This window comes from Myzus persicae, unplaced genomic scaffold, assembly GCF_001856785.1.
Source record: "Myzus persicae strain clone G006 unplaced genomic scaffold, MPER_G0061.0, whole genome shotgun sequence".
Taxonomy (NCBI): domain Eukaryota; kingdom Metazoa; phylum Arthropoda; class Insecta; order Hemiptera; family Aphididae; genus Myzus; species Myzus persicae.
Window position 1 is genome coordinate 10,013 of NW_019100615.1, and position 16,491 is coordinate 26,503.

General features: G+C 26.5%; 1 protein-coding gene across 2 annotated transcripts in view; it reads left to right on the top strand.

Annotated features, from left to right (window-relative positions):
• Positions 1-1,554: 1,554 nt before the first annotated feature.
• The window catches only part of LOC111036867, a 99,195-nt gene continuing 84,258 nt past the window's right edge, over positions 1,555-16,491 (top strand). Inside the window, exons 1-2 of one of the 2 annotated variants that reach the window (XM_022319119.1) lie at positions 1,560-2,045; positions 14,676-14,892. In XM_022319119.1, coding sequence (XP_022174811.1) covers positions 14,836-14,892 — 57 coding nt within the window. In that variant the 5' untranslated portion in view covers positions 1,560-2,045; positions 14,676-14,835. Of the gene's footprint in view, positions 2,046-14,675; positions 14,893-16,491 lie in introns of both variants that reach the window. The other variant, XM_022319129.1, reaches the window with a different exon arrangement.

The following is a 16,491-nucleotide window of genomic DNA, read 5'->3' on the forward strand; positions in this document are numbered from 1 at the left end:
AATTTCTATGACGTATCTTTGGACAGATTTATCATTAATCATTGGCAATGTTTTTTTTTTATTTGATGTTGGATGAATAGTTAAGATTTTTAAGCTTTTGATGTCATATAATATATTATGTATATTATGTATATTTATTTTAGATTCTGAGCGAAGAGTGAAGTGTATTGATTTTGCAATGATGTTTTTTTATGTTCTTTTGTGATCATGTTTGTGGGTAAGACCTCGACGAGTGTTCAGAAGTTTCAAGAGAACCTTTTAAGATTTTAGTCTATATAATATATATTGTAATTATATTAGGTCAATAAAGGTTATATTTTGAATTGATCGGCTTTTCCTTTAAGCATAAGTAAAACTACAGCCCAACGTTGGACAAATTTAGAACTGATATGAAGAAACGAAATTATTACAGAAATCCGATGAGAAAAGTTTTTCAAACGACATGGTATATTATTTTATTTGAAAAAATGTAATTTTGTCACAGTGAACACTAGACTACCCTATTCCAAGACGAGAAAAGCGATATAACACATAACACGTCATATTGTCCTTAAATCATTTTCTCACTCAATTCTCTTACTCATGTATCATCAGTGTATCACTATCCACCATAATAAAATGAAACTTATGTTATACCTAACAATTTTATCTCAATTTAATGCAATTCGTCTAAATGAAAAGAAAAATCTAAAAATATGTTATACGCCTGGAACTTATATATTTTTTTCATTATTTACTATTAGTGAACAAAAAAATGTATTCAACCGTCTATGGGGTTGATATCATTACTTATATCGAACATACTAATATAGAATATTTAAGATTTCATTTGGAGTTTGTCCATCGATTATATTTTTGTAAACTGACGTGAGGATATTTCACATGTTTAAGCTCTAGAAATAGGACAATTCAACAAAACAATATATTTAATAGTTAGACAAATTAATGTACCGTAAACATTTTTATTTTTTCCCATTAAACTTTTATGAAGCCCAGTGGTACAATAAGTGCATAACATCAAACAATATTACTTTTTAAGTTACTAATTCAATACAATAAGTATATGACCATGACATAGGCTGACTGTATTGAAACTAACATTTTGATAAAAATGCAAAACATGATTGTGGTTTAATAATAATGATTAAATCACACAATATTATTGTGTAAAACCACGAAAATGACAAGTAGTTCGATGTTTAGAAATAATCGTATTTATATTATATACGTCATATTTTTTCTATTTAAACAACGTTCATTTCATTGTGAATTTGTGAGCCTTGTATAATAAAAATATTATTTTTTTTTGTTATTAAAAACTAAACAGTCAATGAACGTATACATTAACGTACGGCCAGCGCTAGTTAAAAAATAACCTTAATAATGTATATTTGTATATTTGGACGCGGTCCAAACGATGCATGTTGGAAATCAGTGATTTTTATTACAGTGTTGTGCTTTATTGTGCGTTCGTAGAGTTCAAAATTCATATACGCGTGTGTGCAAAAAAAAAAACGATTTCCTTTCTGCTTGTCAAGCGCACTCGAATTAGTGGAAAAAACTGGTCGTCGTATATTTGTTATTTGTAATTTTTTTTTTTATGTTTACTATTATTATTTTATTTTATAATTCATCGTCGGGCCACTTATGTACATGTGGTGGGGAGTGAAGGAAAAAAGTAAAATAAAAATCCCTAACCCGATTCTGTGCATGCGCACATGACTCCACAAAACCTCGTGTGTGCATGACGCGGCGGACCCGCGGAAGTGCAGTTATGCCGTACCCGCCGAACCGTCCGGGACGCGACGCCTTTCGACCAAACGTTTCGTCGGGAAAACGCTATACCTACCGAGAATGCGTCTCGATCATGGTACGAAAATATCATTTTTCTCGTTTCTAAATATAGTCGTAATAGCCATTACGATTTGTTGAGTTATTTTGAAGACGATCGACGGTAACTTAAAGTGAAAATCGAAGTTTGTATTCAATAATATAAAATCACTTATTGACACACAAGCATGATAGTCCCGACGGCCGCCTTTCGGGTAAGTAATACATTATTAATTATTATTATATTATTGTATCCTCAATTTTCCTAACTTACTTAAATGGTATCGTCGGGTCATAACTAACTGAACATAATTTTTTTCTATAAATTGTATAAACATTATCCATTAAAAATAACTTAGCCATATTATAAAATAATTTTTTTTTATCTAATATAAGTAATTTTTACATTATTTTTTAACCAACAATATCACACAAAAAATTATATGTTTTTAGTTTAATAATTTGGTTACTATACTTACAAAAATAATTTATAATATTATAATATACAAACTCATCAAATTAATTTCTGTAAAATTGAATTAAGACATAAGACATTCACATTTATAACTAAAAATTACAACTTCCTTATTATTATGTATATTAAAAATAATGTTTTCTATATGCCAAATTATATACAAATTTTAAAAATTATATGAAATAAATTACTTAATATCAATTGAACGTAACATTTATAAAATTATGTATATTGCTACACGTTTATTTGATAGGAGGTTCTCACATATAGGACAGTGATTTTGATTTTTTTTTATGAAACAAATACTCACGTAATTGATATTATCTAGTCTTTTATTACCAAAAACAACTATAAACATACGATAAACGTGTCTTACGATTGATAACGACATACATACAAATTAATGTATTCGTAGTCATAAAATAAAATAAAATGTATTTCAAAGTGACTAAAACACAATCTAATATATATTATTGAACAAAAAAAAAAAAAACAAATGTGTTTTTTTTTTGACCAGACAATACCAGTTAAAAGACATTATTACCTACGTATTATTATTATTATTATTATTATTATTATTAAATTGTAAAGATTTCCACGTTAGTGAGACTAGCATAAAAAGTATAATAACATCTATTAAGTACCTTTTTTTTTTATCTAGGTTCAGTAATAATCAGCCATAATATTACTGAATACTATTATTAATAGTATTATGCCTTCTATTTCAAGTTCAAATTTTGATGCGATATTCTTATATCAACTTAATACGTTTAATGAGAAATGTTTAACATAATATAACTATTATAATCGAAAGTGATTTAGTGACATAATTTATTATGGCTAAGACATTTACTCGTAGAACAATAGGTACATTATTCTGTATATAATGAATATGATGAACTTACCTATAATTTACAATAATTATATATTCATGTAATTATTTTGGTTTATTCGAGAAAATTGTAGAAAATGCAGTCGCGATGTAAATTTAACCGGTATGAAATATATTTTGTAAGGCTATTGTATAATAGGTAAGTTAAACAAAATTAGACCCAACCAAATACAATTATTTTGTATGGCTTATTTCGGAACTAATTTTCAATAGTAGACTATTATTAATTTATGAAGTCAGTCGAAAATAAATCAAAATTACGGAAAATAACTTCAAGGTTAATGAATATTATATGCTAGTTACTTTACATGTTTACTACTCTACGAAGTAGAGAAAAAGAAGTAAAAAGATGTAAAATTGAAAACAATTAATTTTTTTGTTACCTACTGGAAAATCGATTGATCCAATATTGATCAGTTTAATATTATTTTATTATTGTTTTCTTAATTAACCAACGTTTTTAGTTAAATATAATTAATAATTCTTATTACATTTAAAAATACACATAAGTTGTATCAATATTAAATACATTTTCAAACAGTTTCATTTGCATTATTTAGCCATTAATAATTATTCGTATGGATATTGTTCCAATTTTAGTATATGTATGACCAAAGCTAAATAGTTTCTATTTTTGCAGTCTTTTTATAGTTACAATATAATATTTTGACCAATATATTATGTATGAAGTACATAAATAAAATAATACTAATTTAATCGTAAGGAAATCATCAGTTTTCAATTAATTCTTATGACAAATATTTCTACCTAAATAATTTCCGACACATTAATCTCATGTGTGTAGTGCATTAGAAAATACGATGAAAAATTGATGTTATTTCTAGAAAATATAACGAAATCTAGTCCACTAATAACTTTCTATTTAGAAGAACCCCCTCGTCTTTTAATATTGTCGGGCTACGTTATATTTATTTATTTTTTATTTATTACTCCATTGCAGATAGTTTTTACTGAGTCCGGTCATGGAGTAAAAGTTTACAGTTTTTCCAGTAAGACCTTTTTGCATTCAAGCGCAGACGCAAATATTGTAGTGTCACGTTTTTTTCTAGGAAAAAGTGTTTACTTATTTCACTTTTTTATGTAGTTTAATAGTGTTTTTTAACGACCATACACTCTTTGGCAACATTTGTTTTTGATGGATATTTCATATCCGACTATGGTACGTAATAAAATGTGTCACTTTACTCACTCGAATATTTAAATTTAAGTACAAATATATTTGAATAGGTATATCACGGTTTATAAATATGAATAAACCCAATATTCAAACATGGATGAATATTTACATTTTAAAAATAATTAATTCCTAAATTTATTTATCAAATAACAATGGATTGCCAATGCACTACATTTAGGCATCCAGTTATTTTATAATCATAAAAGTGCACTAAAAAATCTAATGTTTGGTAAAAACGTATAAATAAAACTAATTAGATAACTATTAAATTTAAAATTGTGTGCATGAGGATAATAAGTAGGTTACCTAATCGCCGAGCTATAACATTGTCATTTTCTACATTTTAGCATATATTATAACTTACAAGTAATATATTTTAAACATTATAACATGGTGCCTCAATTTGATCATCCTAGTAGTATACCTGTATAAACCCGTCCGAATAACATGTGTATGTATATTGTATAGGTACCCAATACTCTACTGAACATCTCCTTCTTAAACTGTAAATCTCAAACTACTATCTAAGTGCTTCATGAAAACTAGTAATTTTACTTTAAATTATTAATATAAGCTTATACAGTCTGTAAACTTTATCTTACATTTTTGTGAAGCACGAATTCAAATTTTTTTTTATTTGAGAGAAGGTAAACTAAAAAAAACTCTATAAAGTCCCTCTTATTTATGCGAATATAAGGCTTAAACCTTGTCAAGTTTCTGTGAAAACTATTTGTCAACAAAGTAATAAACACTGAAATTGTTCAGAATTTCAATATATTTTTTTTTTTTTTTACATCAAAATTAGTTTAACCACAAATTCATTTTCTATATATTTCAATATGTTTCTTAATTTAGTATGTATATAATTACAAATACAGATATTCTAAAATGTACCTACTTTAAGTATAATTTTAGGAAACAATAACAAACAATAATACATTGACCCCTCTTACCTTAACCGTACAACAAAGATTCTTCTGCAGTATTCCGTTAAACCTATTAACCTATTGTTTCTTGTAGCTTTTTAATGTCAAGAAAAATAATTAATAAAGACAGTTTTAGATATTTGATGAGGTAGGTACCGTAGTACTTTTAAATGACTATAGAAAAATGACTGATACAGATAAATTAGATTCGTGTTTATACAGATAGACTATGAACTAATGTACCCATATTCATTTTTTTGTTTCTTAGTTGATTTTATTATTATAATAATTGAATGTTTAAGGCTTTAAGTTATTTAACAACTAATGTTAATTTTTAAATTGTTCATACAATATATTTCTAGTTCAATATTTTATTTGTTTTTTATTTGATCATCTTTGAATTATGATATAATTTTAATTCATTAATTATTTACAACATGTAATTACCTTCATTACAGTTACATGTAATTATTGAATATTATGAATCAATCTAATTATAAATAAGCTACCTACCTATAAATAAGCCAATTCAAGTTTTTTTTATACATTTTTCATACATTTTGTTTGTTTTATCGATGTTGTTTTTTATACCGACAATTCTGTTTGCACGTTCAATAAATAATATCAACGCATATAATATGAAAATATAACCTTTAAGTACAACATTTAAGTCATGTTTATTAAATATTTTACAAAATCTTTACATTAATACAGTGATTTATTTTTAAGTTACCGAACCTTTTTTTTTGGAACTGCAGTTGTCGAGGTGAGTTACACACCTCTTCTGTGTTTTCTACATTTGGGGTTTAAATTGTACCTGTACGTAAATACCTATTATAACTTTATTGTTCAATGTAGTGAGAGAGATATTATATTCCTACAATTTTGCTCTCAGGTTTTTAATCAACACTTTTAGGGGAGTTTTTTTAAAAAGCACATGTTGTTTTAAAATGAATACATATTATAAACGCTTTAATTGGCATATTATGTATTAATGTTCGAATAGTCAATGAAAAAATTTGGAAAATAAGATAAATATGACATGTAATTAAACACCTTGCCTAAAAAATGAAAACATAATGACCATTTTTGAGTGAACCATGCTCAAATTAACATGATTAAACATACAAATTTAAAATAATGGTACAAGATACTATATTGTATGAATTATGATAGTATATTAATATTTTGAATGCCTAGTAAAGAAAGTTTACCAAAAAAATATTTTAAAATGTATTGTTGATGAAACTTAACATGAAATCATCAAATATATAGGTCACGTTTTAAATATTTTGAGTTAAAAAACAAGAGGAAAAATAAATGATAGTCATATTTAAATTAAATATGTATATTATATATTTTAAACATACATGGCATACTGATAAGTGACTTGACTTACGTATGTAGACATGACTTGTATGAAACCACTTATTATGGATACATTACATATACAATATACACTATACAAGATACATATAGATATCCGTATGCATACACGTAGGTACATACACATAAAATAAGTACTTATACATCAAACTCATTATTGCTAAATCAAACTTTTCAGTCATAAATAAACAGAAGAAATAATATAGATATATTTAAAACAACTAAAAACTAATGTATTTGAAAAATGGTTTAGAATGGAGTACTGTGTATAGTTAACTATAGCAAACTATAGTTTTTATACTCATAGTAATACGGTGTTTAATATAGTTTACGGAATTCAAATATTAGGGTTCTCAAAAAAAAAAGTGATCAATGATCTATTTTTATTATAATAATATAAATATGGATAATTCAATATTCAATCAAATATTTAGTAATACTATTTAATATACATGCAAAGTCTTAATATATAATGTAGTAGAACTTCGTTAAACCTCATCTATGTTTTTCTAACACATTTAAACTGATAAAAAATAATTATTCATCATTGTGAAACCAAATCTTTCTCGCATTTCACATCGTCCTTAAAATTTCAAAATTATTAATTATTAACTCGCACCCACAATATAATATAATAGTTTATTACAACCAATTAATGTATTTACATTGAATTTATTAAATACTAATTCAAAAATATAAAATAATATTTAAGAATTACTATTAATATTTTACTGTACCTATAAGATAATATTAATAATAATAAAAAAAAAAAACTATTTATTTCGAACATTTGTATGACATTCTGAGGTTTTATTAATTTAACAATACAATGGATAGACAGATATTTTTTATGTTAAAATACTATACTATTAAAATATTATAAGCTATTGAACAGACTATAGGATATGAATTTTAAAGAAATTTAATATTTTAGACAAACATTAGTCAGAAATTCAGCATATTATTTTGGACTGGGTAACTATAAAGAGCTATCAAGTTCTACTGATAAACTATGAACAAAATAATAGTTGACCCATACAGTTTCCAGTTCAATTTAATAACAAAGAATAATGGATTTTTATTGTTTTGATTTGAATTATGAGTCCACAAAGAGTGTTTTTATTTTTTACTTGCAGGACTTCATCATAATATTATGAATACAGAAAATATAAATTAAATTGAATATTAATAATTTTAACATTAAGGTATACATTATTGATATTAATTTAAATATTTACATAAATAATTAAAAACGAGAAAGGACAAAGCTAGGAACACCAAAATTGGAAACTCGTTATACTCAATTTGGTTAGAGGTGTATTATTAATTATTATTATACATTGAAATAAAATTATAAATCTTTCAATTCGAAAAAACTATTCAATCCAGACTTTGGTTTAATAAAGTATTTAGTATGGCTTTTTAGTAATTATAAATCATTTAAAAACCCCAAAACAATTTCCTCAGTATTTAAAGGTAGGGTTTTTATTCAAATTTACAAAATATTTATGTTCCAAAGCCTAAAACTACAATTGTATAGATTTTTTAATTAGTACAGGAAGTCGATGGAAACAACGAAGACACGATGATTAAAACCATATCCTGTCTATTGTTTGACCCCGACACTTTGTCTTACTAATAATGTTCAACGACTACGTCCTATAGCATACAAATGTTTTACATGTATGTAATTTTGTTAGCTTTCGGTACAAATTTTGGGTACTGTCTGAAATTGAATGCGAAAATTAATATCCTTTCGGTAGACCCTTATGGGTCGTATTTCCTGATTTAATGTCATGTGAATACGCTATACCTATTAAGGGCTATCTACTACATTTCAATATTTCCTATATTTCCTATGAAGAATTTTTAGATGTAGTTTCTATAGAACATTCAAGATGATATACTAGTGTATAACACTTTGTTGACATTTATGAGTCTGAATGATATTTCGAATAGGTTACAAAGAAATATCTTTCTTACTTACCTGTAAATTATGTACGTATAACAATAATCCTAAACGCAAATTAAAAACTCAATCATATACAGCCAGTTGTTTCAGAAATCTGATGCCACTTGTGTATCCATGGTAAATTATATATTTAAAGGCTGAAATTTAAAAGAAATCTATAAAATAAATTCCGATTTAAAAGTATACATTTAAAAAATGTTATTTTTGCTTGTGAAAAACTATATTCAAATATTTGTATTTACTATAGAGTATTTAGAATGATATGGAACTTTTGAGACAAACTGAATATTCCTAATATTCATCAAATAATTAATATATCACTAAATCTGTTTGTTCCTAAAATAATCTTATGGCTAATCAAATGACCACGTGGCGGACATCATCCAATCATACGGTCCAATTGCCTATCATATTAATTTAGGAACATAATATATATACGGATTGTAATTCATTTTAGATTTTCAACTAAACGGCCTACTGGTTTTAAAATGACTTGATTTTTTTATCCTGCACTTTTCCAATTTTTCTAGTAAAATCGTGTACAAATATAGATTGGAAATTGATTGCAGATAGTACTTAAGGAATTTAATTTTTGAAAATTCTTATTAACATTACAGATAAAAAGAAAATACGTTGACATTTTAACGAAACTAGTTTGATTTATTATTATGTTGTATTAAAAATATAACGTTTTAGACACTTAACTGATTACGTAATATTTAGTTATTTATAATTTTTAAAACATTATGATGTAGTGGATTTCATTGTATCTCAATTTTTTTTTTACAATTTAAAATATTTTGAAACCAGAATATGTAATCTTACTTTTATTATATTTTCATTCTTATTATTATTAAACGGCCATGTATCTTATATGCTTTTTTTACATTTCTTTAAAATTTAAAATCGTTAAATGATTGACATGATATATTGTTTAGAAATCTGATAATATCATTTGTATGATGTACATACATATACCATATGTACCTAAGAAATTGAATAATTAATTTACAATAAGTATTGAGATTATAAATCATGAACACGTATGAATGAAAACAAATACCGTAAGGTATTTTTTACTGCATTTTCTAAAGTTAATACTATTTCAATTTAATCTTAAAAGATTGCACCATATATAACTTATATAATAATAATACATTTCGTATGGTTGATACCTAAATAGTGTGATAATATTTCTGTTTTATTTTTGCTTGACCGCATTACTTATAATAAATTGTATTAATTGATGATACTCAATAACTGAACATTGATCTATTAAAGTTTGTATATTATATTAAAAATGAATAATTCATCTAAAGTACTTACTGTAAACTAGCATTTTATTTTATTCCTTGTGTGTTTTCCTACGAATAGTTTGATTTCTTATGGCTGAAATACGTTTGAATACTTTTGTGAATTCTTCAACCTTATTATAAATAAACGATTCAATCAATTATTTTGTTTGTATAATATTTGCAATTTATGTTTATTCTAATTAAGTCGAAATGTACAACTAACTAACAGTTGAATTGAACATATCGTTCTAAAAATGGAATTATACCGACAAAAACTTATCTATCTTCTACTTATATATTTTTTCGAATTCTTATTAAATTATTGCATATCCTTTATGACTTATGAGTAGACTTATACCAAACTATTTATAGAAAACTGTATCTATATAATATTATTGAACTCTGGTTAGTATTGCATTTTGGTTTGGCTATGAATAAACTGTGTCGATTTAGTTTTTTGAAAAACTTTTATGAGAAACAATGATATCAACACATAAATTTGTTGATGCATTTACGATTCGGTTGGTGTAACGAACCTTAGGATTTCGATTATATGTTCACCCTCGACCATTTTTCCGACCCGATCTTAAATCAAAAACGTCACATATGCCTTTACCATGTAAATCTCTAAGTACTTTACACCCGACCCTGTCTCGGTTCCATAATCGCGTTTACCTACGGATCCCATTAGGAGATATATCGAAATCTGTCTTTATGTATTTCTCATGTATATTGTGTATTATAAATGTTGTAATAATACCGAGTGTTATTTGTAACAGCTTTAATGGCATGGCGTGTTTAGTATTTGAATGAAATACTGTCTACCGATGTATTAAAAATAAACCAAAAATGTTTTGCGTTTAATGTTATTATATAGGATACGCCCTACACTATATATTTTAGTAGTATCGTAGAAACAATATTAAATATTTATTAATTGTAATACAGAACCAATAAACCTATTAGTCTAAGAAAAAAAATTAAAACAGTTAGATGAATTACCCTGTACAACTGAACTTATCATCAACAGTTTTTCAAATTGGTGTTTTAAAATGGGTGCATTAAGAACACAACATCCTTTTCCCACAAAGTATTAGACTGCACAAACTATCAATCGTGTAGCAATCGTTGTAACTATAAATTTATCATTAAAACATTTTTTCACACACGAAAATTATTCCACTTTTCATTAGCCATGAAAGAACTTAAGTTTTAAAATCAATAAACTTACATTCAATTAGGTGGATGCAGTTTTGAGATTATGTTTTATCCTTAATGCATTTAATATTATCCAAGTTTTTCAAGTGCAGTAATAAATATTTATATTTGAGATCAAATGGCTATTTCATTTTTTTCAAAATAACGTACATCGAATGATAAAGCTAATTAGTAATCACTGTTAATGACTCAACCAAGTTATGTTTAAAAAGTGATGGGTATAGGAGTTGTGTAAAAACTATGATCAGGAAGTGCAGGACCCATGGGGGTTATGGTGTGTTACATTTGTGTTAGGACATTCAATTTGAAAGCAATGATATACAGTCACATTAAAATGTTAAATATCATTTTTAGTGAGTTTTAACACTTGTTTAAAACCTTTTATTTTGTTCAACATTTCTCAGTACATTTTTGTGCCGTTTAACTTTAGAGATAGGTACTACCGATTAAAACCAAAATGTTTTTGTAAAAAGTGTACACTAATTGTTCTACAATTTCCAATCGAAATATTAGAAACATTTGGAGTTATCATTCTGCACCATAAATACGTGTTCACAGAAAGATCTAAGAAGTTCTAATACATGGTGTATTTGGTGGGCTACTAAATGTTTACAATGCTTCAAGGCACATGAGTGCAAATTCATTTTTTTTTCTAAAATGTAAGCGAATATCATAAAAATATAGTTCTCAAAAGTATTTATGGTTTTCTTATTTTTTTTTCTACATTATGGTAGTATAAAGTTAGTAGTTTACAAAATTCAAAGTTTAAAATAATAATTTACATGGCCACAGCCACAATGCACACTGCAACAAATAAAAATTAAATTTGAGTTGATTTAAATAAATTTAAATACTATATTTGTTAAATAAACATTTGAAAATGTTATTATTTAACTCATCGATGTGACACTGTAATGTGCCCAATGCAAATACAAAGCTCCAGATGACATATAATGATTCCAAATAAAATCTGAAAATTTGGATGTAGGGATGTAGGACATAGGGGTATACACTATAAACATTAATTTAATTAGGTTTAATGGTGTACCTTTTATTATTTATTTTTATAGATTTAAAAACACTTATAAGTCAAACTGTAAAAATATTTAAAATTAAATATGATGTTTAAAATAAAATAAAAATTTTTAATTTTGTTGGCATTTTCACATCTATAAATAAACAATACAAATAAAATAAATTGCATTAATCTTTGTAGAAAATACCAAATTAATTTTTAAGTAAGATAAATGAGTTGGCTTGAAATTTTGGTATACCTAATCCAAATTTATTTTTTATTAATTAAAATACCTGTTCAAGACATTCATACTTATACTCCAGTTTGGAGAGTTTGAAGTAAAGGGAAGTAAATGAAATGAAAAAGTTCTGACTTATGAATTTCGATTTATGATGGGTATTTGAATTTTGAAGAAAACTTATATTTTTGATGCATTTTAAGACCAAGCACAAGTTACTAGTGTCAACAGAAGTATAAAATATACTATTACTACTTCTTCGGTAGAGGCATAAATAATTTGACATGTAGTTCGCTTATAAAAGTAACACAAGTTTGAAGAACCATAATATTACCTAATATGATGAAACTTGAGGTTAATTTTTACCTAGTATTTATGTTTTAGTATTTTACTGGATCACTTTCGATTAGTTGCTTGATATTAAAATAATTAAAATAATAATTCTTATTAAAGACGCAGTCAATGAACAGTAGTTTATTGATTTATTTGTAGCCATGCAGCATTTGTTGAAGTAAAATGTATGACAAAAAGTATAGGATAATAATAATGAGATAATTTATAAGAAGGAATTAAAAGTATTCAATCCTACAAATATTTAAAAGAATACATTAAATTATGTTTAAGTAAAGCAGTACCAAGAATTTTTTTTTTGTTTCTGAAGAGAGCGATACAACCCCTAAACCCCTTTCCTGTATACGCCAGTGAAGTTTGGTGGGGCCGAAAAACTAAAATAAATCATAAGTCTGGTGGAGCATTCTACGTATGGAATGATTGTGACCGTACTAGGTGAGGTGCGGTGTAACGAAAAAAGTGGAGAGTTCCATGTTTGGTAATTAGAAGCACGGATAGAAATTGATTAATTTCTTAGGCATCAACTGCGATGCTAAGACGGGATGAACCACTCAGCTAGAACCAATGGTAAAAATGCTTAGAGAAAAGCAAATAGTGAATTGGTCATAAGGGGGTTGGTATTTAAAAAAAAAATAGGCGGCTAATGATGGAAATTGATTTTGGGTATTCTCTATACGAAGTTGATCACAGGCATAAGTGTGGAAGATGGAGATAAGTCTATAACTGAATACAAGTGATATATCGACAAACTCTAAGATTGAAGTAATAGATTTCCTGATTGTAAGAGAAAACTTCATTTAGAGAGAGTGTAAAAATTTAAGATTTGAAATATAAGAAATTAACTAAAGTTGAAAATAGAAATGTGAAAATGCTATCGAAGCTATTCGAAAAAACATTTTTTTTTATGAATTGAGAGTGGATTGAACGTTTTCTATGGTAGAGGCATAATTGGAACGAATGTCATACGGACAAATTTTGTTCAGTCGAAGATTAGTAGAAGGAGGTAGATGATTGTTGAATGTAGAGAAGAAGATATTTAGAGATAATGGTGAATAAAACAATGGGAAGGTCAGGCCATTCGTCGTTAAGGCAAACAGAATGAAGAATATTTGTGAGCTGGCTTAAATCTTTTGTGAACTACTAAAAGGAAGTATGGATAGAAGTGAGCATGATCCCTGACCAAATTCGTTTTTTGATCGAGTAGCTACTACTCATAGAGTCATAGCTACATGATTTTTAAATAGTACAGAGATGCCAAATGTTCTCTTCATCTTGAAGAGTATTGATTACAGAGGAAATTCAATTTTAATGCCAGCCAGTGATGTTAGACTCGCCTTTTTCTTTATGTGCTTCGAGGTCAGCATAAACTCACAGAATTTTAACCGATCGCGAAAAACTGAGATTACACGGAAGGAACATCACTACTAGACCGCTTCTTGACGTTGAAATCACGACAAATTGAAAAGAAATTTCTTTGGAAGAGAAAATAACGTTGAGATTGCAGAGATAATGAAAGCTGTGGCCATAGTCCGATAGATGTGACCTTGTGGAGTGTACTAAGTAGATGATTCTGGCAGATAACTGTCTGGAAATGGTAGGTACCCAGGTATCATCATCAATAGTGATAGTGGTTAGAGAAAGGTCCGAGGAATTATAAAACAATGAAAAAAACACTAACATGGGTTTATTTGGTAGAGAGAAGAGATTTCCCATTCCAGACATTTGTCTATTCAAATAGTCACATTTCACATTTTGTTAGTTGTTATAATAATAATAATAATTAATAATATTACGAATGCTGTGCATTTTTTTTTTTAATATTGTTTGTTTTTTCTATAATTCTTGATTCTTATATAAAAGTTTTATTTTTATACTATAGAATAAAATACTCTTCATTCCGGCTAACTGAAGTACTCTTCTCTATTGTTGTCGTGTCTTATTCACCATTCCAATAGTAATATTAGAGCAGCAATATGCCGCCACCATCATTTCGGACAATAAACTAAAGACTGTATTCGATTTACGATGCCAGTCGTCTAATGGCAACTCCAGCTCATTCGCCTGAATCAGACAATGTTTACGAAAAAGCATACTCGGTAAGTACTAAAATGGTTTTTTCTTACTTTACTACATCGTTTAAAATGTTTGAACCGAAAAAATAGTATTGTAGAGTATAGTTTTTGAAATATATTGTGGATATTTTAAAGACCAATGTAATTTAATTTTAATTTTTAATAATATAAAACGAAATATTATATACTCGCACATGAAAATAATAGTTTTCAATCTCGTTATATTATTACAAGCAATATCTCATACAATATCACCTTAATAAATAATAATTAAACTTGTGTTTATATTAGGATTTATGAGTTTAACTTATGATGCTCTAATGTTTTAAGGTGTTCATTTTTTTTTTATATTGTATGAAGCCATTATTTTTTTTACAATTGTTTTTGTATTTTCATAGAAATAGTTCAGGAATTCTATAAATTACTTATATCCGTTAATGGCTTTCATTAAGTTTCATGCATAATAATATTAGTATGTTTCATTTTCTGTCTTATGTGATGTAAATAAAATAAAATTTATTTGATAAAACTCTCGTGGGAAAACTAAACTTTTATTTTTTTATCTGATAACTGTAAGTTTTTATGCATTTATTTCTAATAGATTTCGGTAATTTTACAACTTTGATTTAAACGCAAAAATAAGTTCTTCTAACCTGAGTGAGAGAACTTTAAAGTCATCGACATTCTGCATTTACTGAGTGTAAGTGTCATGATCATATATGGATAAGTTGACAAACAATAATTGTCTGATACATATATAATTCATTCTTAGAATTCATTGTACGGGTGAAGGGTGACTATAATTAGATAAAAATATTATACTTAATTTGGTTATCAGAGTTTATAGTCATAGGTTTTATAGTAAAAAGTAACTTGTGGTATAAACTATATAATGTCTGTTTCGGGAAGAACCTTAAGTGAGCACGTGTTAAGGATGAGTGACTTAATGGAGTTGAAAAAGATAATACGTTTTTCTTTCTCTACAAACGTAATTTCAAAATTGCATAAGTATTTTGTCCTCTTTTATTTTTAAAACGTTTGTTTAATATAAAATCTGCCATGTATTAAAAACACGTAAAAAATTAATATGAAGTTAATGAGAGGTATTTTCTTATACATTGGTATTTTATGATCTGCGTGAATAAAACATACACTTATTTAGTATTACTAATGTTTTTATAACTTATTTTTGTCTTATTCTGATTAAAAACTGGAAGATAATATGTTTATAGGTTTTTATTTTTGCTAAGTTTATCTTAACAACACAATTATTTATTGTAATAATAACCAATACTCATAAAAAAAGTATCTAGAAAACTGTGCATCCTAAATTCTAAGTATTTGTTGTGTAGGCCATTGTTTTTGATGAGTGTTGCAAAAGTAGGTAGGTATTTTAAAATTAAATTTGAAAGCGACTACTATTACATTCGAAAGACGATTTTGAGCTGAGCTTAGTTTACTATAGTGTTTATTTCATTCTGCAAACTTTAAGTGCTAATAAAATGAAATGGTGAATAAAGATCTTCTGAAAAAATAAAATAAAGTAAGCTTATATTGTAGGTATATATATTTTATGAATAATTATATAAATAACAAAGTTAACTTTTTCCTAAAAAGTCTCAA